The 26,352-nt window shown below is 38.5% G+C and overlaps 3 protein-coding genes across 3 annotated transcripts in view; 1 reads left to right on the top strand and 2 right to left on the bottom strand.

Moving 5' to 3' along the window:
- Window positions 1–182: 182 nt before the first annotated feature.
- On the top strand, window positions 183–7,506 carry LOC107700070 (fructose-1,6-bisphosphatase isozyme 2-like). Its single transcript, XM_016501581.1, has 7 exons — window positions 183–775; window positions 1,416–1,578; window positions 2,327–2,419; window positions 3,033–3,173; window positions 3,975–4,112; window positions 5,329–5,448; window positions 6,461–7,506. The coding sequence occupies exons 1-7, from the start codon at window positions 603–605 to the stop codon at window positions 6,647–6,649; spliced, it is 1,017 nt and encodes a 338-aa protein (XP_016357067.1). The 5' UTR covers window positions 183–602; the 3' UTR covers window positions 6,650–7,506.
- Window positions 7,507–7,885: 379 nt separating this feature from the next.
- LOC107700067 (cathepsin L1-like) lies at window positions 7,886–10,646 on the bottom strand. The gene is made up of 5 exons (XM_016501576.1): window positions 10,510–10,646; window positions 9,139–9,274; window positions 8,922–9,044; window positions 8,680–8,832; window positions 7,886–8,276 (listed from the first exon to the last, which is right to left on the bottom strand). Exons 1-5 carry the CDS (start codon window positions 10,629–10,631, stop codon window positions 8,268–8,270), a joined length of 543 nt encoding a protein of 180 aa, XP_016357062.1. The 5' UTR covers window positions 10,632–10,646; the 3' UTR covers window positions 7,886–8,267.
- Window positions 10,647–12,407: 1,761 nt separating this feature from the next.
- LOC107700066 (death-associated protein kinase 1-like) overlaps window positions 12,408–26,352 on the bottom strand; it is a 98,222-nt gene continuing 84,277 nt past the window's right edge. The window contains exons 19-26 of the mRNA XM_016501575.1: window positions 23,915–23,992; window positions 22,678–22,894; window positions 20,815–21,000; window positions 19,972–20,169; window positions 18,616–18,754; window positions 18,294–18,414; window positions 17,223–17,411; window positions 12,408–15,316 (exon numbers count right to left, since the gene is read on the bottom strand). Of these exons, the coding sequence (XP_016357061.1) occupies window positions 14,048–15,316; window positions 17,223–17,411; window positions 18,294–18,414; window positions 18,616–18,754; window positions 19,972–20,169; window positions 20,815–21,000; window positions 22,678–22,894; window positions 23,915–23,992 (2,397 nt within the window). The 3' untranslated portion in view covers window positions 12,408–14,047. The remainder of the gene's footprint in view (window positions 15,317–17,222; window positions 17,412–18,293; window positions 18,415–18,615; window positions 18,755–19,971; window positions 20,170–20,814; window positions 21,001–22,677; window positions 22,895–23,914; window positions 23,993–26,352) is intronic.

Genomic DNA, 26,352 nt, shown 5'->3' with positions numbered 1-26,352 from the left:
CTGGAGAGCGACGTATATACCATTGCTTAAATGTATTGCATAAACACTGCTTGTTGAGGATTACAATTTAAATTAAGTTCTCAGAAAGCATGTTAAGTGCACTTTTCAGTGCTGTGAATCAAATATAATGCATAAGCAGCATGCTGTATATTCATTTTCTTAAAACATGTTTGATGTGTTTAGTCACGCTTACAGGTTTGATTTTGAGTTATAAGGGACACATTTACATATAAATAAATATACAATATTATTAATGAGATCCATTTAACAGACCTCCAGTATTCGCTGGGACATGATTGTCATAAACAATTGTGAGCTTTGCTTCGTGACCCATGACCTTTTGACTCCCGAGTATGTGTCACGTGTCAATAGTGGACATAAATAATTAGCTGAGAGCCAAGGAACATGCTTTATAAGTTGGGCCCTTTGAGCTCTGGCTCTACTAGCATTCAGACTACTCTACTGTCACTTGTGTTACTTGATCTGCTTCACCAATATAACCTTGGCCTTCATCCACTCACAGTATATGTAAAAAGACTGCCTAGTGGCTCTACAGTTAGTCTCTGCCTGTCCAACTGCTTGTACACTCGGACACCGTGAGGATGTCGGATCAGTCGGTCTTTGATGTGGACGTATGGACCCTCACACGTTTTGTCATGGAGATGGGGCGGCAGGCAAAGGGGGCCACCGGAGAACTCACACAACTCATTAACTCCATGTTAACAGCTATTAAAGCTATTTCATCTGCTGTCAGGAAAGCCGGACTCGTTCACCTGTGAGTTTCATAGAATTATTTAGCATTATGTGAATGAATATGTTTTACTGTAACTGTGTTGTCAAAACATGCTGTGACTGTATGAAATAGAAGCGGGCGAAAGTTCTTTCAGTTCAGCCAATGATCAAATACAAATGCGAGATCCAATAGACAGACATAGTTATGGTTTTTGAGAAAGTCCTCGTTTAAATTACAGTTCTAGTATGGGTAGTTAAGCAATAAACTCTTTTAGTTAGTAATGTAGTTGTCTTTGTAAAGAAATACTATTAATAGAATATCATCATAATAATAAAAAAATAGAAATGATTCATTACATTTAAGGCTGCTAATTTCTAATTTACTAATCTGATTCTTATGGCAGCGTTATTTAAGAATAAGGAAATATCACACTTTAAAAAATAGTTTTCGAAGTTTATAAAACAAAGATTGTTGGTGTACATTTTAGAAGAAAATACTATGTCAGTCTTTCTACTTACCATTTCTTTAATTATTTGTCAATTTTAATAGCAATTTATAAGTGAAAAAAGTTTTACACCATTACACCATTTTTCCAGTTCACCATTTTATCACTGTTTTTGCATTTGAACCTCAGTAGCTGCTTTTTAATAATATTAGTATGTTCTGGTTTCACTGAACACAGTCAAGGCATTGCGGGACAGGTGAACGTCACAGGCGATGAGCAGAAGAAGCTGGATGTGCTTTCCAATGATCTGATCATAAATATGCTGCGGGCCTCTTATGGCACCTGTCAGATGGTTTCTGAGGAGAACAAGGACGCCATCTACACACCTGCTGAGAAAAGAGTATAATCATTCTCAATAGTCTTGCTTATGAATACATTTTGAATATTAATTGTTAAAGGAAAAGTTCATCCAAAAATTAAAATTCTGTCATTATTTACTCACCCTTATGTCATTTCAAACCTGTAGGATGATCTTTCTGTCCACAAATAAGCACAGACGTTTATGTTGCTCTTCATATATTAATTATGAACACATGATATGTTTATAAATGCGTTATGAATGAACCAAAGGGACAAGAACAAGAATGTATATGAATTGGAGTCAGACCTGGTCTAACCGGTAAATATGAAGCATATGACAATAGGTTCTTATGATTAAATGGAACTACTTTTTAAAAACATGGTTGTTCTATAAAAGAGAATAATTTGGCTTAAAATGTGTTTGCTTAAAAGGCAATAACGTATATATATACATATATTTATGATATTTAGAAAACTGTCTTAAAATTCCAGGCAGTTTACATCACACATCAATCAAAATTACAATGTGTTAAATGAAGGGAAACTTTAAAGAGTCAGGTACTTAACATAAAATTACAAGTCTGGAATAAATAAATAAAACCAAAGAAACGTCCATTTAGTTTAAAATGAATTATGGCTGCTATGTAAACTACTTGCGTCAGGCTAATGTAGCACCTCTTTGCTAATGCATTTTTATTAGAGTGAATTTAGATAATTTAATTACCACATGAGGTCGCCGTACGTCTGATTTCAGCTGCATACTCAGTTGAATCTGTTGTTTATCATAGGGGAAGTATGTAGTCTGTTTCGATCCTCTGGATGGCTCCTCCAACATTGACTGTTTGGCCCCCATAGGCACCATCTTTGCCATCTACAAAAGAGTGAGTGTTTGGACGGCATTAGTTGCTACAAGATGTTTGGAGTTGCATTTTGTGTACTTTTGCATGCATGCAAGCAAACAAAAAAGAATAATAATATAACAGAATTAACTTTCGTGTAAGCTTTCTGTCATGTGTGTGTGAAAAGGACTGGTTTGATGTTTGGTGTTCTTGTGCTACTTTCCCATGCAGACTGACGAGGTAGCTGACTGCATTGACCTGCCTGATGACAAATATTGGCTAAGCAATAAATTCAATTTAACTTTTAATTTTATTTTATTAAGTGCACTAGAGTGTAACTAATAGCAACGGCACAGCTGATGATCTTATTAGTTTATTGTTTAACTTTCATTGTGCTTTATATCTTTTATCATGGCTAGAAATACAAAACTGCAGTAACAAAAATGCAATCTAGATGGTGTCGTTGGGTTTGCTGAATGTTGACGTGTGTACAATTTTATTTGCTTTAACTGTTATTTTTAAATTTGCATTATATCAATCAAAAACACGCAATCAAGATGTGTCACAACAGACATCTGAATAGTTTTTGATTGACATCTTGTGTTTTTCTGAGGCTCCAGTGGCAGACGGCTGACTGTTGTTTCTCCTGTTTCAGACCTCAGAAGGAGAACCGACAGACAAGGACGCCCTACAGCCGGGCAATCAGATCGTGTGTGCGGGTTACGCTCTTTACGGCAGCGCAACGCTAGTGGCTCTCAGTACAGGAGCTGGAGTTAACTTCTTCATGCTGGATCCAGTGAGCACAAACAGTTAAATCTGCTGAAATGATCGATTAGGAATGAATAATAACATCAGGGGGCCGGTTGCATAAACATAGCCACTATGTTAAGACTGTGTCTTAAGAACTAGTTTGATCAACTAGCAGTTAGCCAAGAGATAATCAGTCTCACTTTTCTGATTAAAATTGGGCCAATCTACGTTTTTGTAACTGACTTAGTTATGACCAGTCTAGAAGAAAACAAATTAAATGGCTAACTTTTTAAGACGAGTCTAAGCAGTTTATGCAACCGGCCCCTAACTTTACAATCTGAATGTTAGAGCATCTAGGCTGTTCTGAGATCAGAGTTTTATGGTCACAATATTTCAAAGTACTAGGAATCAGTTCATTGAAGACACTTTGGACGATTCAAGTGAATCATTTACAGTTTATTCACGACTATATGAACAAAGTGCACATAGGCTATGCCAAACATAATATTGCCAAAAATAGCTATGTAGTAAACTGTGAGACATTCTATACTTTATAACACGTCGTATGTTTCACTTCTGTTTATGGTTTGACTTTTTATTATTTTTTTTACACTTAAAGGGATGCTTCACTTCTTTTTTCAATTTCGAATGAAAGTCTTGAATGTTTTGTGGCTGCAGTGAACTAGTTTTGTTTCCTCATCTTTGGCCCTTTTATATTCGGTTACTCTGTTTTATTACAGAGTAACCGAATATAAAAGAGTACATTATCATAGTAGCCTACATTTGTATGTCAGTGTGACATGCGCTCACGAGAACATGATTTATTTTTTATGGTCCTCTTCTTCAGGCAATTGGAGAATTCATTCTGACAGACAGAAATGTGAAGATCAAGAAAAAGGGGAAGACTTACAGTATCAACGAGGGCTATGCTAAGTACTTTGAGCCTGCAGTGAATGATTATTTAAAGCACAAGAAATACCCAGAGGTGGGTTCTGTACAGAGACATTATCCAAACTAGCCCAATAATATTGCTTTGTCTGTTTTTATTGGCAACATTTATTTTTTTGACCTAAATGTGACTGTAAGATCACAGCACCTACACAGCACAAACTTAAAACTTTGTTCCTCATGTGATCGAGCAAACATACTCGCATGTTCATGACATGTTGCGACAGAACAGATTGTTGCTTAGCAGGCCTGTTTAAAACAAAGTGTGAGTCTGTATAATGCAGGTCAGAAGTTTGCATGACTGCATGGCTGTGCTCAGCATCAGCTGACGTTTACACACGTTACATGCTGGAAAGTGAAGAGCAACTTCCTCAGCAGGAATTCATGTTCTGTTTTCTGGACTGGAACATAGACTCAGCATATCTAACTGATTCATGTTACTCTGCACAAGCCTTGAGAGCGACTGGGTGCAGTGTGATCATAAATTATGCCGAGTATTTTTTTCCGTGGGTCAGTTGGTTAATTATTAAAGTTGCTTGTTTTTAGTGAATACTTGTAAGATCTTGTCTTTTCAGGAATACATGCTCTTGCTTGTTCATTTTTTGATCATATGATGGTGATAAGCAGGAAAAAGTAAACAAGAGTAAAGACTGAAGAGCTTGTCTTAGATAATGCATGGGAAGATAATAATGAGAAACTTGCTGTTTACATACATTATGTTATCAGTCATGTTTTATGTGGGATGTCATGTTTTCGTAGAAGTGTTGTCAGAAACAGGCTATCTCTGATCTCATGACGTATTGATTTGTTTGCATATTGTGTCTGTCTTTGCATGAGGTTGGCTAAGGGAACACACTGACACCCCTAAAATCCATATTGAAAACCAAGCATTACAACTTTATGTAGCTCCTTTTTGTCGTTTTTACTGCTCACATCTTTCTAAAGGAAAAGGCATTACATTAGGTGACAGTTGTGTGTGATTTTAGCTGTCCAGCTGGGTTTCAGTTTCCTAGAACTTCTCACACTACTTCCTGCTTTCCTGTCCTCTTTTATTGAAGCACATGTGACCTTTGCTCCCGACAATTATTGTTTTAGATTGTTTGCCAACTGTCGTGCAAGTAGAAATTATTTTGGATTCAGAGATCCAAGCCTAGAAAGATCATGCATACACAACGTATCTTATTCAGAAAGTTTGAGTTTTTGTTTATTTGAATTCTGATATTATTTTTTGATGAAATGTGATTGCCTCACAGGATGGCAGTGCCCCGTATGGTGCCAGGTATGTTGGGTCGATGGTGTCTGATATACACCGTACCATTGCCTATGGTGGCATATTCATGTACCCAGCCAATAAGAAGAATCCAAAAGGAAAGGTGAGTCGGCTAAGCTTTTACGGCATGATGATTTTTAGCTCATGTGTTTTAAGATATTCAGGACAAACATTCATACAAAAAGCACATCGGGTATTAGTGATGTGAGGAAATAATATAATGAATATGATGAAAGATAACAGACTTTAATTATACCATGTTACAGTAAAGTGTTTCATGCAGCATAGGTTGTCAGGTTAACATTGTTGTGTCCAGCTTGCCAGTATTATTTATATATTATATGGTATTTATTAATATTCTGAATTATCTTTTATTTTTGTTTATTTTAGTTTAACTTTGTGTTTTTGATATTTGTATTATTTACATTTAGTATTTTTATTTAGATTTATTTTTGTTTAATTTTTAGTACTTATGAGTGATATTTATTTATTTTATTTCAGTTAGTTGCCAAGGCAACATTTCTCTTTTTTGTTCGAGTTTAATTTTAAATCTAACATTTAGTTTATTTCAATTTTATTTTAGTTTCAGTTTAAGTTAACAATAACAACACTGCAGCAGACATAAGAAGACTTTCAAAATCCATAAGCCTCTGTTGTGTTTTATGCTGTAGATTACTTTGTTTTAGAGCAGGTACAGGCTGGTCGTATTCTGATAACAGATGTCGCTCATTTCACGGCAGAGAGCTGTGTCATTCCTGACACTGGGCAGTGACTAAACACATGACATGAGCCTAGACTGGAACAAATACACACTATAGCATGAAAGCAGCAAACCAGATATTATATCTGCAGTTCATGCTGCTTTTCAAAAAAAATGCCAGTGTACAAACTTTCATATGTATTGACACATTCCAGTTTCTCTGTTCTACATAACGTTAGATAAGAATAAAAAGAAACCGTTCTCAGTGAACTCAAAAACTTATTCCATGCTTCTTAGTTGACCCAAATGCACAACTGTTAAGTGCTCATGGTTTAGACCCTTTGAAAAATAACCTGAAATGAGCAAATCAGCATTATGTAACTTCTAAGGTTCTCACTTGTTTCATTCTCTCCAGCTGAGGCTGTTGTACGAGTGTAACCCCATAGCCTTCCTGATCGAGCAGGCCGGGGGCATCGCCACGACAGGCACCCAGCGCGTCCTGGATGTTATTCCCGAGTCACTGCACCAGAGGTTGCCCTTTGTGGTGGGATCCCCAGACGATGTGGAGGAGTACTTGTCCTTTGTCAAGAAACATAAAAAGTAGAGATTTCGGGTTGCGATTTGATCTATTTAAAGCCCACACATGACATCGAGATACAAAACATCACTGTAGCGTTTTTTTTTTTTAAATAGTAAAAGCAATGGTTTTGTAAACAGAATCACATTTAATTTCCAGTATTTTAAATCATTATTTTTTTACCCTTATTTCACAAATCACACACTCAAGGTCTTTTCAGTTCAGATTTGCTCTTCAGCCCTTTTGGCAATCTTTTTTCCTCACTTCTTTTATGTGAACATAATGTGCCTTCAGCAGTGTGTTGTTAGTTGGGAGTGTTTATACCCTCTCGTTCGAACAGACCCCTCCCTACTAGTAGAAGAGTCAAAACCTCAATAATCTTCACTCCGCAAGTCTTAGTTTGCCAGTCATGATGACAGCCCATGTAATGGCAGCGTGCAAAGAGATAAACAAATAGGACACGTTGTATTGTTGGAGCAAAAGAACAGCCCTCCATATTAATTTTCACCTCAGCAGGTCACAATAGGCATAGGCAAGGGAAAACCGAACTTTTGTGGCACTTCCAGAAAACTGTTTTTTCCCTTTAAAACCCTCATTAAAGTAATACTGATCCTAGATATGCTGCTTAGGTTAAAGTTGTAGAAAGCAGTACTGTAAATACAGAACCATTAAATCATAACCAGCCAACTTCCTGTTCAAGTAGGCTTAGGTAGACTAGTTTATATTTTCTGTTCGCTCATCTCAGTCAACAAAACATCATGATGAGGTGATAGGAATAAATGTTTTGGAACTGATATGGAAAGCTACAGCAAAATATACACTATGGTTCAAAAGTTTGGATAGTTTTTGAAAGAAGTTTCTTATGCTCACCAATGCGTCAGTGTCACATGATCCTACTGATGTTGATTTGGTGCTCAAGAAACATTTCTCATTATTATAAATGTTGACAATGGCGTTTAATATTTTTGTGGTAACTGATACTTTTTTTCTGGATTAAAAAAAAAAAAACAGCATTTTGTAACATTATAAATGTTTTACTGTCACTTTTGATCAATTTAATGTAGCTTTGCTGAATAATAAAGTCTCACTGACCCCAAACATTTGAACAGTAGTGTATGCATTTATGAACCATTTTTAAATTCTAGATATAAAACTAATAAAAGAATATAAATCCAAGCCAAAAACAAAACTGTTGAATTTTTAAAAGTTGAATTGATCATACAGAACGTAGAAATAAAAAAAAAACAAAAAAAAACAAAACACATTTGTACATTTAGACTTACACTGAAGAACACGTATTTACATTGAGGCAAAAATCAACTGAATTAGTGGCATTAAAATGACTAAAAACATTTGCAAAAATTCCCTAAAACAGTGTCACACAATAAATAGAGTTTGAGGTTTCTCTCTCAGTCTCAATCAGGCTGTGAGACACGGTCACATGTGTCAGGTGACTCCTTTTTCACTACACTAGTGGGTTTCAGTGAACCACTCAGGCACGGAGACACTAATGTGGCCTTCTGGTACTATGTCTTGATACTGGAGGTATCTTCCTTAGACGAGAGGGTAGCTAGCTGCTGTAGCAATACCACAGTGGTTGTGTCTGTCCTTGGCCATGTAGATGTATCCTTCATCACCCCAGTTCTCACTCCAGCTAGAATACAGAAAAAGCACATTGGGTTAAAAAACGCTGACTTTAAACACTGTATAATGCAGTGAAAGTCACTTTGGCTAAATGTAAATGTGTTTAAACTCCAATACGGTTTCCTGGTGTATAACTGGAAAACACAACTACAGTCTCTCACACATATCATATACACATCTACTTTCCAAGTGGTCAGACCATTATTCCCCCCATGGAGTTTAAACACATTTACATTTAGCCAAAGTGACTTTCACTGCATTCATGATACACATTTTGTCAGTCCTTGCTTTCTCTGGAAATGAAACCGAAAACCTTGACATCACAAGTGCCGTGCTCTACTGTTTGAGCTACAGGAAGGCACATTCAAAGGCCTTGTTTTTCTAGATATTTTACATATGGGCAACTATCTCACCTGATCTTTCACAGGAGTCACGTATCCCTTTTCTCTCCAGTCCAACTTGTTTGGGACCTCCAGGAAGTTGGGCTCCATGAACAGAGATCCTCTGAATCGTCTCTCCTTCTGGTGTTTGTAGCCATTCATCACCTGCCTGAACTCCTCATGAGTCTGTAGATATAGAATAGTTTGATGAATACTGAAGGAATTTCATAAATCAATATGCAAACACCTCAAATGAAGTTCTTCTGCAGTCTTACCATATCACCAAATTGGTTCATTCCGAGTCTGTAAGTGTGTGTGCCCATGGAGTGCTCAAGATTGTGCAGTTCGATCTTTCTCAAGTTTTTCTCCCAGACCATTCGCCTCCACCCCTCCTCCTTCTGTGTGAAAAGAGAGAACACCGAGTTCCACTTCTTGCTCCGTTTTAGACTAGTTAATGTACATTTTAAGCCAGAATGAACCTTTAACACTTACTTCATGGTATTTTTTACTGTGCCAGTTCTTCCACTGCTCCCAATGGTCGTCTAACTGCTTGTCCAAAGTTGGAGCAGCAAATACAGCACTGAGGCACAACGTGAACGCCACCAAATACACCCTCATGATGAAAACACTGGAGGAAAAACAACAACAGGTCAGGCATGTTGCAAGTGACCACGAGCCTGTTTTATCCCGCGTGAATATATCAGATTAAAACGTGTATACGGGAATGCATACATTTTAGTTTTAATAGTTTGCATGGTGCCGTTTGAGTACAAATATTATGGAAGCCAATTGGCACTTAGGAAATTACGAGATGAAATCATAAAAATCGAAATTATGAGACACCATGTCATGAGTCATTATTGTGACTCAGCATCTCATAATTTCGCATTTTTAATCGCATTATTATGATTTAGTACGTCATCATTCTGAATTACCAAACACTTTTTTTTCTTATGGGGCGGAAATGGGCTTCCATAGGTGTTGTATTAATACGTCCCTAAATACGGCATAAACGTATTTTAAATGGTTTCAGGTGAAGTTTGTCACACCGCAAGAGATTGCTAAAACTGCTTGAAATTTAATGTCACATATTCCTACATAATTAATCGTATATGTATATTTAAAAGAACTGGCGTCCATTTCCATTGGCATGAGATCAGATTACTGGCCCGACATCTTTGTCGACAACACCTGTGTTGTGCTACACCTGCAGGCAGCGGTAGTTAATAGCTTTGTTACGAATAGTAATACAGTGAGTAAGTTAAATCTAAAGGGAGAGGACGCATTACTCATGAAACCATTCTTAAAAACAGAGGCCGACCTAACGTTACAGTGCCGAACAGAAACGAATCTATATCACTGCCTGTATATCTTCTAAAAATATATTTGTTTACACGTGCCTCCGGACAGACACAGAAGGGAATAAGATTCCCATTTGCAGCAGTCACGGGATCTGGGAGGTTCCAGCCTACAGTTTCCCAGGAAAAGAAAGCAAAGACCGAAACCAGGCCACGGAAATCGAAAAAGAAACAGCTGGAACTATTTTAGAGGAATGGATATGGGATATGAGAAAGCGTCACGCTTTACTCATCTATTAAAATATGGTAAGTTAACGTTAAAACCGTGTGTCGCTAGAAAAAAATACAGCCAATTCATAAGAATGTATTGTGTAAAAGGCTCAGCAAAAGAGCGACCTAACAAGCTGAATTTTGTTCTGTATGAAGCATTACTCATTTTTTAAACCCTTAAAAAAAAAAGATGCATATAACAAAATTACACTGAAGTTTTTTTTTTTTTTAACAACAAATGTAAAAAAAAAAAACCCCTCAAGATTCCAGAAAGCTTTAAAAACTCCTGACTCACCCCGCGGTCCTGAAACCAGAAGAAAATAATGTGTGTTCTCGGTCTTCTTCTTCTTCTTCTTCTTGGTAATAATGTGTGTGTTGCAGAAGGGCCGCAAGTTTATAGCGCATCTGAAGGCACATTCCTCAATTTCTCATTGGTCGAGATTATTGTCGATCCCGCCCCCTGATGAACACGTCACAGCATGTGACTCACCAGCACGTGATGGCTTCCCACATGGTCTTACTTGTAGAGAAAAACAATGTTGCTATCTAAAAAAAACCCCAATCTATTTAACATAAAAATGTTGCATTAGTTCATAAATGTATATAATATGTTACTTTAAAAAGCACTAGTAAACAGCCAATGCTGAATATTGAGCTGCTATTTACTGTTTTATAGTAGAATGCACATTCAGATTGATCGGTTTTCTTTGCAATGATATATTTTTCTGAGATATTTAATCCATTTACAGTATTGTCATACGGAAGTCATAGGCATTTAAATTATACCTATTATTAGCCAACCAGTAGTGCTATGCCTTCCAAGTGTTCAAAAACAAGCTCTTCACACAACTAGAAATATGTCACAATTGATTTAAAAATGTTAGTTTTTGTCAAATGTCTGTTAATGCTGTGCAGGTCAGCCAAACCAACAAACAACTAGGCTACTAAATCACAAGATTATAAAACAAAAGGGTCTCTGTTTTAATGGACAATTTCACACATTCACAAAAAAACACAAGTAATAAACAATATGAATGCAGTGAACTTGCATGACCCTGCTCACACATCAACAGAACACCAAAACCAGTGTATACTGAATTTATTATCAGTATGTCTATGTGAGGACGTCAGTGCAGGTTGTCTAGTCCTATAACTTGACTTTGGAACAACATTCCATTGTTTACACTGACTGTAAAGCTTTGTGGCAGGCCAGAATTAGAGTGCTGTTGAATCTACAAACCAACAAAGGGGAAAACATAGTGATTAATGTGCTCGTCTGTGACAAGAAGCACTCAGTAGCTATAGATGGGAAGATTGCTCAGTTATCACTTAAGCCTATCAGCCCAGCGCTTCCAGAATGATCAAAAAGGAGCAGTTAAAAGAAGTATAATTGATCAAGTGTGAGCAACATCTATGTTAATCACGACTCTGATAATTATGATTAGAGTGTATGTATTCAGTATTACACATTATCACTAAATAGTAATTATGCAGTTTTTTTGTTTTGTTTCAAAGGCAACCATGTCAGAAACAGAGCTGTAAAAACAAGAGAACAGGAAAGCTTCTATATGTTATGATGAAATAAAGGTGCGGTAATTCCATTTGCTGAATCATGCCACAGACTGACGCCTCCAAAAACAAAAAACATGACTAATTATTCATCAGCGGCAATGTCATCATTATCAGTTTTTCATTTTAGCGAGCTCGGCTGAATTGAAGGCCTCAGTGGAAGCATACATGCGGAAGACATTTTACTAAGAATTAATTGGAGGGCACTTTGAAATATTTGAGAAAAATTGGAAATACGTCAGCTGTTAGTAGGGCAGGTTTATTAACAAATGACATAATTTACACCAAGGAATCTGGAATTCTGTAGGGTAAAATGTACTGTCTCAGAAATCTTCATGTCCTCGCAGTCTAACATCTCTTCTTTCAGATCTCAACTAAAAACCTATTTTTCTTTAAAGTTTTTCAGCTCACTTCTCTCTAGTGTTTGAGTTTGTTATTTATTTGTTTGTTTACTTGTACATGTATGAATGCTTGTAACTACAGCAACCCTGGAATTGGGACTTAATTAAAAAAAAACATTATTATTATTATTGTCTTAATTTTTGAAATGGGGTTAATGTAAATGGCAAAATACTGCATAAACTGAATATTTAAAAAAACACACTGAAGAGAATCACTGAGTAAACAATTTATTATAAAAAAAGTAGTACACTGTAAAGTTTAAGGAAGTATTAAGGACATGGCATTCAGAGACATGCGAACATAATATAAATAGAGAAATAATGTGAAGGTCTTGTGCAAAGAGATGACTGTACAAGTCTTAAATACACCAGGATAAATTCCCCTCCGATTTACCCTGTTAAAGTCTTAAGAGGGGCAACCATGAACCTTTACCACAGCTAAACAGAGAAAGAGCTCCATAATACATTGATTTAATCACAATATAAAAATGTGCCTTTTGGAATGAGAGAACAAAATATGTCCAATTCCCTTTTAGAAAAGTGTGATTTTAAGCCTGCAAGGGAAATGATGAAAGGTTGGAAAATAGACCTGTCCCAAAATATAATATGGAACAGTTCTTTGAATTTGTAGACATTAAAAAAGATGATGAAACTGCAACTGTCTCATAGGAGAGCAAGAGTTATAGCATGTGTTAGATGTAACAGAGTCTTTGCTGCCATCTACAGTTTTCAAGTTGTCACTTCATTTGTGTCCAATATACCACATTCAGTACAATCAGACAGGAGGAATGGCATCGCTTTTAAGTTTCAATGCAAATGTCAACATATTTTATGACACTTTTGCCTCATTTAAATCCCTTAAAATGGCATTTTATGATTAATTCTCCAGTGTACAGAATACACATGACTATGTGTTCCAAATAAATTTCTTAAACACTCAACAACAGTGTAAATGTAAGAAACAGATCATATTGAAATAACAGCTGAACAATTGTAACAAAGATCATGCTTATCAAGACACTGCAGCAGACATAACTGTTATAAAGAAAAATTAAATCTTACTTGTCATGTAGGTGCCTGGAATATTTAATCATTTCCATTTGACAGGTAGTCAGAACCGTAATATTTCACGAAAAGTGAATAAGTGTGAATAAGACAAATGTGAGGGATTTTAGGAACCACACTTTAAAATAATTTCCCATGTATTTAGATTTTTTAAAAGAATGTTTAGCATGTTTGTTTGTGCTTCATTAGTCGAATAAAATTCTGTCTGAATAATGATGCATTTTAGTTGCAATAAGGAACATTCAGGTAGTAAATACAAATTACCCAATTTTGTATGTTTGAGAAAAAGTGTAAATCTATTGCTGCGTAATAGATAAGTTAATTAAAAGCTTCATAAGACAGGTAAACACCGAAACACTTGCAGAAGTGCACATCCAATTTTGAAATCTAAAATGATGGCTCTTTGTCAACAGTTTACCATCTTCAAGGCACTCAATAGCTTGAGTCGTTTATTAAATAATGCTGCCAAGCACTTTAGTGATCTATCATTCGGTCATCAAATTTAGCATCATTTCCCTATTACAGCTGTCCGAATATATAAAAGTAATTGCAAACTGCAGAATTTTCATTCAATAAGGACATTGGAGAATGTGGGACAGTCAATAAAAGATTTGCAGAAAAAAAGTACACCTTTTCAAAGACACCAAGAATGAACATTCAGAAATCGCGAAGGGCAACAAAATGGACATGAGCTGAGTATCTGATTCAAATACTTCTGTCTCAGGACACCAGGGAGCTTGAGATTTAACACCACTCCACCGGTAAACTGCAAGTTTCTCTACAGACACAAATGACGTCCTAACGAGAGATCACGGAACTGATGGAGTTGTAGGATGTGCCGCCCCCATTACACACAGGGCTGTAGGGCTCTGGTGGGGTGCCCAGAATCTCCAAGTTGACCCGGAACACTGGTGCAGCTCTAAGGAGAAAATCCGCCGCATCCCGACGGCCAAGTTCTCGTAACTTGGCTACCAAAACGCCTATGGTTGAATTGGGTTGCTGGCTCCAATCTTGCAGGAGCAAGGCTGTGGGACTGGGAAGGGAAAGGGGGTCTGCAGGCGGAGTCCCATTGGTACCAGAACTGTATTTAGCAGCGAGCTCGCTAAGGCCCAAGTTCATGGCAAGCAGGCACCAGTCCTTCCCAAGGGCATCTGGCGGGTCCAGCAGACGGCAGAGCTTGCGTCTAGCCAGGTGACTGACTTCCGCCACGGGCACTTCCCCTCCAAGCCTGCCCTGTTTGTAGACATGGGTGCAACCTAATGCTACGATACTGACAAAGCTCTCACGATAGCCACCCATGGTGTTCGACAGGGCGTTCTCGCCTCGTGCTTGAGTGCGGAAAAAGTCCCTCGGTTGGTAGAGCATGACAGGGCCGTGGTGTTCCCGCAGCTGCTGAGGGCTGAGATAATGTCGGGCGGTAAGCAAACCGGGTAATGTAGCAGCTAACAGACCCTCTGCCATGCCGCATAACGTGTCCAATAAAGCATAGCAACGGCCGGGATCCGAGTCAGGTCCTCGTAACTGTACCTCCATGCCCTGCCCATGGTTCACAAGCAGAACCAGTGCCTCAGCACTGCCAAGTCCAACCCGGGCTCCACCGCTCCACAACCTCACATCCTCAGCCTCGACCTCCGGCTTCTGCTGCCGGCTCCACCTGCACAAGTTCACTTGCAACTTATGGAAAAGTCCACAAGGGAATGGTGCCAAGTGCTCCGCAGGCACTACTCGCACTCCACCGTAAAGCAAAGTGTCCTCGCCTTCTACATCTTCCTCATCCGTCCAGGTGTGCTGTAGGCCACTTGTGCGTATGAGGGCAGGAATGTCGACCATTCCTGGGTTGGCAAAGTCACGGGCACATACATCCATGGCGTCAAGCACCTGGAGAAGTTCATCAATGTCACCTTCTGAGACCAGGTTTTGGAGTTCTTCCACACGGTAGCGGCCACGGTAGTGGTGGATCGCTTTGGGGGTTTCAATCGAGAGAAGTTTGCCAAGTACGTTACTACAAAGCCAGCGAGGATCTAACAGGACAACATCCTGGACAGTCTCACTTTGCATGATGTTAATCTAGAAGAAAGAAAGGGAATAAAAAGGATTGAGTGCAAGCAAATGGGTGATTCTAAGATTCCTGTTTAAAGGCCTGCTCACACCAAGACAAATATGCGGTGAGATGAAATTTTTCATTTTAAATTAATGACTATTAACACATCTGTTCAGACCGTCACAAACATGCACATGCCAGTCAAGGCATAATTTTTTTTATGTAACGGTGTTCTAAACTGATTTCAATCATACTAACAAGAAAGCTGGCCAACCAATAAGATTCATGCGTTTGGTCACATGCTCAGAGCGCTACTGTTAGGCTACATAAAAATATGACTTGGTGGCACTAAAGAACAGACTCTTTTTTTGCAAAGCACCAGTGAATAGCAGAGAAAAGAATCTGGAACCAGTTCTCTAGTCCCTGTACTTCTGTATTTGGTGATGTGTGATGAAGACCATAGTGAATACAAAAATCTGAACGGCTTTTTAAAAACACGTACATATGGTAAATATGTATTTCTAGTTTACTGTCAGATACTACATTTCCATTTTTATTCAGTATGTCTGCTGTTTTTTACACTTTACCGAAAGTTTGTGCTGAATATTTGTGCTGGTGTGAACAGACCTTTAGGTGGGTTCCATAACATTTCAGCAGATGTGTTCCATCTAAAGTTAAACTGTCACGTTTCGAGCTCAACTCGCGTATTCTTTTTCAAATAAATGTGATAAATCATCAGTAGATGTATATCGCTTATGGGGGCGCACTTGAAATGCCTTTAAAGCAGCACTATGTAACTTTTTCTGTGTTCAAAAGTTGCAATGTGTATAATGAGCGAGTACATCATGAATTCATCTTCCAAACCGCGTTTTTTTTCTTATTCCGAATCACTACAGTACACTTATAATAAGTACTTGTATTTGGACTATTGTAGCCTGGTTGGGTCGTCACCGCTGCGGAGTAACACATACCTGCGTGAATCGCCATAGACATAAACTTAGAGAAGTAGCTCCGGTTGGAATGTTCTTCCGCGGGATGTGTGCAGTTCTGTGTATTAACCGCTAGAGCGCCAAAAGTTACATAGTGCTGCTTTAATTTGGGTCGGTTCATTAAATGGAGCTATTTTATGAATTCAGACGACTTCGAATACAGCAAACACATTTTATGAAAATCTTTTATGAAACATGATTTATACAGTCATTTTATTTATTTTTTTTTGTCATTTTGGAGCTTGGCAGACCAGATTCTCATGCACTTTCAGTACATTCTTCAATATTTCTCATTTTGATTCACAGAAGTCATACAGGCTGATGTGAATTGTTTTTGTGTGAATTATTCTTTGAAGAGAAATGACATAACAGATTTTAAAAGGGCTGAGGTTAAATACAAGGGAGCTGAAGCCCCTTAAACAGAGTATCTTATGTAAGTAAACACAGCTGAATCACAGCTTGGCATTTCAGCCCATCAGCATCAAACCATTCCCTAAAATGAGTTTAAGTGTTGCCGCTGAAAACACAAATGACTAATATTGATGAGAATGACTCATTCACCTGCTCTCTCTATCGGTGAAGCTGTTGTTGTAATGGTTGTGGGTGGTCAATAGACTGAAAAGGCCCCTTTTCAGTTGCTGACACCCACCAACTCATTTGAATTCACATAAAAACATGTTTGTAGATGTTCTGCATTGTATACTTTGAGTGGTTTTGAAGTAATGGATGTGGCATTTATAGCAGGGGCGTGTAGTATAGCAGAATGTATGAAAATAATCATTTTAATTAATGATACATTGCAACTACTTCAAACACACTTACAGCAATATGCCCATAATTCATGCATATGCATACATATTTATTCTTCTGCTCATCATCACACACACACACACACACGCACTCTCACACATTCACTGGGCCACCCACACACACACACACACACCTCTCCCATGCTGTGAAGTTGTGAAGCCAGTTCCCGCAGATCCTCTTCGCTGGCTAGAGGGTTGATTTGTTCTTGCACATCCACAACAAACTGTTGCCATGACATCAGCTGGTTTGGCCCGTTCAGTTTCCTCCAGGAAGGCAGAGTGGACAACAGCTTCTCTGCCAGCTGAGTCATCGGCCTGCAGGTCTGTGAAAACGACAGAGAGAGAAAAGCAATTTTACATTTCTGAAAAAGTATGAGTGTTTACTTGTCAATGGGGTTGCTAAGTTGTTCTGAGTGGTTGCTAGGTAATTACTTTCTGGCCCCAGTCAAAAGAACAGACCCCCAAGTATCTATGATAGTCTCATGCTGAAATATGGTCAAATGTAAGTCTAAAGAGCTTTTTCCCCTTTAACCGAAAGTAGGAGTTATAGTAGAAACCACCACTGATAAATGAAAGTCAGACTCTTTAATAATAATAATAATAATTAATAATAATTTATGCATTTAGCAGATGCTTTTATCCAACATGACTTCCAGTGCATTCAGGATATACATTTTTTACCAGTATGTGTGTTCCCTGCAATCGAACCCACAACCTTTTGCGCTGCTAACACAATGCTCTACCACTGAGCCACAGGAGCACTTTAACATCTCAAAGATATTGTAATATATAAATTACATATTTAAAAACTATAGTAATTACTTCTTTGAATAGTAATTTTCCTTCATAATATACACAAAAATCCAGACACAATATAACGGCGTATGAGAAAGTAATCTGTACAGGTATGTGTAGGAGTGAGAGAGATGTAGGAAGAGAATGAGCAGAATGTATTAGCGAGGGATCTGAGTGTCAGTGTTTGATATTGTGTATTTCTAAAAGAGAGAACACACGTGTGTGTGTGTGTGTGTGCGTGTGCTGGTTATTTGACAAGGTAAAGAGAAGAAAAGAGCTTTATTATAGAGTTCAGACTCAGATCAGAATCAGAAAAGTGAGTGTTTCAGGTCATTGAATGTATATACTACATTTAGGTAATTGAAATGATAACGTGCTGGGATGTGTAGTAGAGTGAAGACCGATCTTACAGATATGATGGTGTTGCGGAGCTCTAACAGAAGGTTTCTCAGCAGCTTCATGTCTTTGGAGTTGGACGCTCCTGCATCCATGATGAAGAGCTTCTCAGCAATGTGCAGATCATTCCCAAACCTGAGAGAAAAAATGGCATTATAATCAGTTTAAAAGAAACAAACCACGTTCAAAGCGGAGTGGCGGCTTAAGATTGTGTTTATCTATCAAATCACTTTAATCAGTATTATCTAATCAGTCCTACTAAATTGATCACTTTGCCAAATATTGTCCTTGTAGATCTTATGGCTTCAAACTGACAGTTTATATTGATTTAATCACCTGTTTCTGACTTCCCTAAGTAGGGATCTCTCCTTGTCATAGCTGAACTCTCCCCCAAACGATCGAGGCAGATTCACAATGTCAGCATGTGTGGCCACCAGGACCACGCGCAGTGGATTCCTGATCTTCCCTCCAAAGGCTGTGGATACAACACAGAGGCAGTCTTATTGTCTATTTTTCACATCTTTGATCTCAATGCATCATCTTTCAACTCAACTCTTTGAGAACCATAGACCAAGTACTAGATTCCTAGATTAAGACTGATGCACTGACTCTAATGAAGTCTCTTTTGGCATTATCCATAGCACTATGGATGTGCCTGCTACGGTACTTACACAAATTCATCAACCATCACTACAGTGAAAGCAAAGGCAAGCCAGGCTGAAATGACCAGAGAGAGTTTGAGAGACACAAGAATGAGAAAACTACATTAATGAAGCACAAAGAATGGAGAACAGTGAAACGAGTGAAATGCATGAGCTCATTTCTTTTGTCAGAGAACAAATATATGGTGCTCATGGTGTGAAAACAGCAAGACATGACGCAGCAGCCAAAACATCCATCTAGTATATATGTGCACAGAAAAACAAAGCAAAAATAGTGCAGATGGAATGCAAGAATGCATTGTGTGTGATCGGGCCTCAGACAGATTGACAAACTGAAAAAACTCAACCGTAAAAAAATGTTTGCCAAATATATACTTGTGTTGAATGACATGGAAATAAAACAATATATTGTATATATAATATATTGACTTCTAAAGCCATAATTTGTTATGTCTATTTAATGCTTTATTTGTCTGCCACAATAATGTAACATCATGTAATTAATGTATTTAAAAATGTGCAAGCCAATTGACAGCAGCACTTTCACAGTAACAGGGCTATGGGTAACGGAATTGTAGAGCTGGTTATTGGTTTTTGTAACTAACCATCAGGAATGTTAGTAAATGTTCATTTAAATCATTATAGAAATGAGAATTTCAACAGTATGGTGAAAAGAGGTGCAGAGACGGATGAATGACAATTAATTAAAAAATGCAGATAAGTTAAGGTATAATTGCATGACTTTCATGAAACGCACCAAGTCGATTATTTTGTAAGAATAAATGAATGAATGAATGAATAAATAAATAAATGACACTATGCAAAATAACTATTGCTATAGTAACCAAGTAAAAAAATATTAATTTCAATACAGAAAAATTGTATAACTGCTCTCTAGACCTCTCAATCACAGACTTTACAGCTTCAGCTGATCCCTGTAATTATTGTAATGGAAAGCCCTCTACAAAGGAGGAGAAAAAAATCCATACATCGTACACTGTAGTCTCAGGAGACACACACAAGCACATACCAATGTTGTCCTCTGGCAGCATGAGAGCCTTCAGGCAGTTGAGCCAGAATGTGACCTGGTTTAGTTGAGTCTCGTAAGGCTCCTCCAAGCTGAATAAGACCAGATGAATGGCTGTGGTGTCATTCACAGCAAAGTAATCATATGAGCAGTAGTAGACTGGATTACCAGAGAACTCCCATATAATGAAGTCTCCAACACCTAAAAATGATTACATAATACAATGCATTAAATAAAATAAAAAATACAAAAAATATAATTCAAAAGCTTGGTGTAAGAAAGATTTTTAAGAAGAAATGCTTTTCTTGCTCAGCAAGGACACAAACTGATGAAAAGTGACAGTAAAACATTTATAATGTTAAAAAAAGATTTATTTTTCAAATAAATTTTGTCCTTTTGATTTTTCTACACATCAAAAAAGTGTCAAAGTTTCCACAAAAATATTAAGCAGCACAACTGTTTTCAACATTGATAAGAATAAGAAATGTTTCTTGAGCATAAAAAAGAATATTAAAATGATTTCTGAAGAAGCATGTGGCACTGAACACTGGAGTAATGGCTGGTGAAAATTCAGTTTTGCCATCACAAGAATAAATTACATTTTAAAATATATTAAAATAGAAAACAAATGGTATTAATATATCACAATATTACTCATTTTACTGTATTTTTTAATCAAATAAATGCAACCTTGGTGAGCTTTGGTGAGACTTATTTAAAAAATATTTCTGCCCCCAACTTTTAAAAGGCATATACAGTTGATAATATACAATAAGATAATGTAGTAACTACCCCTAGATATTTTTTGAGAGGTGCTAAAAAATCTATTATAAATTACTCTTTTACCATTGACATAGGCATTCTGGATGTCGATGGCTTTGGTGGCGGTGTCGTCAGCCGTGGAGAGAGCGTTATGAACAGGACTAAAGACCTCCAGCACTCCTTTAGTCAAACTGGGCTCAAACATCATACTGCGGCTGCGCACACTTACATTCTCACAGCCTGGATACAGGTTAGAGATGCTGGCAGACACTACAGGCACACAACACACAAACAAGGAAGCAAAAAGAAAGACTGTAAATTAGATGGAATTTTATATGACTTTTTATAATTGATAACAATAAATACAATAAGGATATATTTGTAACCAAAGGATAAATAATATATATTATTTGAGGGTTTGAGCTGTTCAAAATAATTTCATGAAGTGTTGAAACCCACCACATGGGGGAGCTGTTTGCTAAAGGCCTGATTCCAGCTTTCCCAGTGTTGACCGAAAAATAAATATTTAGTAAAGGTTCCCTTTTTCTGAAATAATAATACTAATGCTAATAATATTAATAATAAAACATACACAAGGTTTAAAAAAAAATAATTCTCTGCATAGTAGGGGAACTGTTGCCTATGGTTAAAGATATGGGCTGGCAATGGACAAAGATTGCATGTTAAAAAAAAACTCCACAAGAGATGAGCCACTATCACCACATATAATTAAAATAGTTCAGCAGGAAAAAACTAAATTCCCAAAAAAAAAACACAGAAGTGCTAAGAGCCATTTTAGTTAGAAATAACACGAGAGAGTCAGATGACTCAAACTCTTTTTTTATACCTTGCAAAAGTGTTAGTCACGCTGTGCTGCATATGTCTCGCACAATCAACGCTTTCCACTGAACTTTGGTTCTTTCTAAAAACTTTTCTCACAGAAAACCAGAGACGACTTCCTCAATTTGGCTGTGGCAGTATTTGTGAGAAAAACGTTAGCTTTGTGTGTAACGCATTACATTGATGTGATTGCGCCTTCCAAGGATAGCGCTATATGATGTGTGTGTTAATCTGGGAATGAGTGAGGAAAGTGAACAAAGTTGGCCCACAAAAAGCTCTATATTCCAAGTTTCCAAGCTTAAAGGAATAGTTCAACCAAAAATGAAATTTGCTGAAAATGTCCTCACCCTCCAGCCATCCAAGATGTAGAAGAGTTAGTTTATTCATCGGAACAGATCTGGAGAAATTTAGCCTCACATCACTTGCTCACCAATGGATCCTCTGCAGTGAATGGGTGCCGTCAGAATGAAAATCCAAACAGCTGATAAAAACATCACAAGTAATCCACAATCCACATGACACCAGTCCTTCAATTAATGTCTAACGAAGCGAAAAGCTGTGTGTTTGTAATAAACAAATCCATCAAGACTTTTTGAACTTAAAACCACTGCTTTCTCCAATGAAAAAGTTGTCTTGTTTGAATCAGGAGAGAAATATGCACAGATCAAGCACTGTTTACTAGTGAAAACAATCCAAAACAGTCCTTAACAAATATGTTGGTTGATTTTGATGTGAGAGGACAACAGGGGATGGATTTTCACTGGAGGAAGCATTTATGGATTATGGGCTGGCATTTTGGCCAAAAATTTCAATTTAAAGGTAACAGCCTTGATGGATTTTGTTTCTTACAAACATGCCGCTTTTTACTTCACAAGATGGTAATTGATGGACTGGAGTTGTGTTGTGGACTACTGATATTTTTATCAGCAGTTTGGACTCATTCTGACGGCACCCATTCACTGCAGAGGATCTATTGGTGAGCAAGTGATGTAATGCTAAATTTCTCCAAATATGTTCTGATGAAGAAATAAATTCATCTACATCTTGGATGAACAATTCCTTTAATTTTCAGCTTTTCTGTAGATTAAGGAAAACACATCACCCTACCTGCTGGTTTGGAGGTGACAGGTGAGGCTGGGTGCCGGACAGGGTTGGTCAACCTGGTCCTCCTCCTCCTGAAGAAACTCCGCAAGATACCACACTTCAAAGACTCCACCAGAGTGCTCTTCCCTGCTCCCGAGTGGCCAAACAGCTTGAGTTTGATGCGAGGTTGGAGGGTCTGTGTAGGCCGCAGCTGCTGGATGTAAATGCTCTTATGGTTGTCCTGTAAGACCAGTTACAAAGGGCATATACGTTAACACATCCCAATGGCATTACAATATGACACATGGACCAACGACATAATGGTAGTAATGTGACTGAGAATGTTCAGTGCATCCTAATGAGTGTAATTTATAGGCTCGTAATAGCTAGTCCTCCAACTGAGCATTTTCCACTGTTTGAAGCAAACAGCAAGACGCTGAATGCCATATATTAAATCATGTATGTGACCGTCAAATTAAAAGACTTTCAAAATCTACAGTCAAGCCTGTGGTTAATAAATAAACCATCTGAACATTTGATCAAATCCGAGTGACTGAAGCATTAAAAAGACCAAGATTCAAAAGAAACTGATGTAGACTAAAGGCCAAATTAAATGTGTCTGAAATATCTTAGCATATGGAAAAACATTTATTTTTAGTCACCTTGAAAATGTTTTCGCCAAAATAAAGGACTACAAAATAAAGGTGATTATAGTGGGATTAATTAGGAGAGGCTGCAAGCTTCAGTTATGATAAATACCACTGCAATGATTGACTTCCATATTATTGTACCATCATATTTACATGCCATTCCAAGGTACTTTAAAGAATACCATAGTATATTTCCAACAAATCATAGTAGGAACATGACACTATACAGTGCAACACTGCCTGTACACTTTTTCAGCGGCCTTGGTTCCAAAAGTATTTTTCCCATTAATTTTTCCATATGGATTTCACAACATTTAACAAACTTTGATATACATCTACAGTTGGATTTTGAACCAATGGGGGTTACCCAGTATCACCAATAGCAGATTAATGGGTAAAAAAAGGTTCTGAAAGCCAAACATTTATTTTCAAACTATCAAATCAGCATACATCTCAGAGGGATGAGAGTCATTGTTGAGTAAAACTGACATCTCTTGCAGGTGTCATATAAAATACAACAAGGATTTAATAAACCTTAACAAAGCATTCATGTGATGCAAATGAATGTCACTTGAGTCTCAGTGAGATGAATAATAAACAAAGACTCACACCTTTTTCAGCTTGGCCAGCAGCACTGCTACATGCTCCTGCTGCTGTGCAATCGCGAGATCCTCCGCTGTCTTTCCATCCTGCAAGAGACAATGACAGAGATGGATAAACTGCAGCTTTTAGAACATTACAGGCAATGCGGGGCCCATCAGCGTCCAGTGACACAGATGAATGAGTAAAGCTAAATAAATAAAAGTCTGTTAGCCTTTCATCTGCTCAGTCTTACCAGACCCCCGCACTAATAAAGCTCTGATATATATAGATATATATATATATATATAGAGAGAGAGAGAGAGAGAGAGAGAGAGAGTGAGTTTGCAGCGTAGGGGTGTAAAAGAGAAAGTGATAAGCTAACAAGGAAAAGTGAGAAAGAAAGAACAGGGTGAATATCACCTAACAGCGTGACTCACAGTACATTACAACAGCGGGTACAGTGATGATTATGGCTGAAATGAATGACAGGTGTAATGCTGCCTTCAAGACAATTCAGATGATTGTTTATACGAAATGAGTGCATATAAATTTGTAGCATTAAGATTAATGAAAGCTGTGTAAGTATTGTTCCTTGTTAGAGTGTGTTAATTTCAACATTTACTATTATTATTATTATTATTATTTTTTACTACTACTACTACTAGTATGGTTCAGTACTGGTTTTGTTAATAAAGCACTATTTTAGTTTTTGTTCAGTATCAATTTTAAAACAATCGGTTAATTAATCGGTATCGGCCAGTGTGGTCCAACCTAGCTATCGGTATCGGCAAAATCCACTATCGGTCGACCTCTAATGCTTACCTCTAATGCTTACACTGTCAGTCACTGTCTTGTGACTGTAGCTTTCAGCCAAGGGAAGATGTCGTCAGGTGGCGTCCAACTTTCCTCGGACGTTTCAACCCTAAACCACAACGTCCTCCGGTTGGCGGGTCGGCAGTGATGGCCAGTCACTGCCCATCTTCTCCTGGCTTCCAGCTCAACTCCTCCCGCTTACTCCAGAGCCAACAAGAGGCCCTTTCCGCTGCCTCCCCCATCCTGCGGGTAGCTATCTTCCTCTCCCTTCCTGCTATTCCCAGGGCTGTTAACATCTTCCACACAGACTGCGCCGGGTAACCCCTGCAGCCAACCTCAACTGGAAATAGCCAAGTCTGCCACCCTTTGTCCCTGCATTGTTGGACTAGGTCCTGGTACTTGGTAGCCTTCCTCTCCGAGGCCTCTTCACAACCGTCTTCCCACGGTACCGTTAGTTCAATCAGGATAATCCTCTTCACCTCCTCAGACCATATGACCACATCAGGCCTCAGGGATGTCTGGACGACCTGGGGAAATTGTAGTTTCCTACCCAGGTCCACCCTCATCTCCCATGATTGTGCTGCCTGCAGGAGGCTCTTCTTGGTCTTCGTGGAGGAGGGTGGCTTCTCCCCCTCCCTGATGAACTGGATACATGAGGCTGGTCTCACATGGGTCTGGCGCTTTTTCCTGCTTCAAGATATTGGCCAGTGTACAGAGGACCTTGTCGTGGCGCCATCTATATCTCCCCTGGCTAAGTGCAGTCTTGCACCCTGCCAGTATGTGCGCCAATGTGCCTGTCCCTCCACATAAACTGCACAGTGAGTCCTCCCTCATGCCCCACCTGTGCAGGTTTGTTGGTGTTGGAAGAGTGTCGTACACTGATCGGAGCAGGAAAGAGATGCAAAAGGGCTCTAGTCTCCAAAGTTTAGGCCATGTGATTTTTCTCTTTGGCAGGTCCCACTTAGTCCAAGCTCCTTGTGATCCAATTTCCACAGCCTTTGACCTTCGCCTTTCTTCCTCCAGGTATCGGACCTCGGCTTGGGTCATATCTCTCCTCTGCCTTGGGTCTGCTTTCCCCTATTGTTGGAAGTGGTTGGTCCTGAGTCCTTGTCTCCCCATGCACGGGTTCCCGATGATGTCCTTCAACTTCAGCATGTTCTCAGCTTGCGCCACTGATGTGTCAGCTGCCCACTTGCGTCCTGATCTTGTGGTGATGCCTGCATCTCTGACCTTTTCATCGCTGGAGTCTCTGTATATCATCACAGCCCTGCACTTTGCCACCTTAAACTCTTCAACCACTGATGATAGGGGTAGCTGTAACTGTCCAGACCTAATGTATAGCCCTACTGATGTGAAGCTTGGTGGGATTCCGAGCCACCTGCGGAGGTGTTTATTCACTCGCCTCTCGACTCCTTCCACAGATGTCATAGGCACTTCATAAATTGTCAGTAGCCACATGAGTCTTGGTAGCAGACCATGCTGAAACAGCCAGGCCTTGAACTTTCCTGGTAAGCCTGATCCCTCTATCTTTCTCAACCATTCATCTGCCTGCTTCTCTGTCCTGGATAAATTGCTTACGTCAGTGAGAGAGGCTTCGTACCACTTCCCTAGGCATTTTTGGGGGTTTTCCTCAATTGAAGGTATAATCTCCCCC

This window comes from Sinocyclocheilus anshuiensis, unplaced genomic scaffold (assembly GCF_001515605.1).
Source record: "Sinocyclocheilus anshuiensis isolate Anshui unplaced genomic scaffold, SAMN03320099.WGS_v1.1 scaffold983, whole genome shotgun sequence".
Classification (NCBI taxonomy): domain Eukaryota; kingdom Metazoa; phylum Chordata; class Actinopteri; order Cypriniformes; family Cyprinidae; genus Sinocyclocheilus; species Sinocyclocheilus anshuiensis.
The sequence above is the reverse complement of the archived record's forward strand: the minus strand, read 5'-3'. Positions and strand labels throughout refer to the sequence as shown.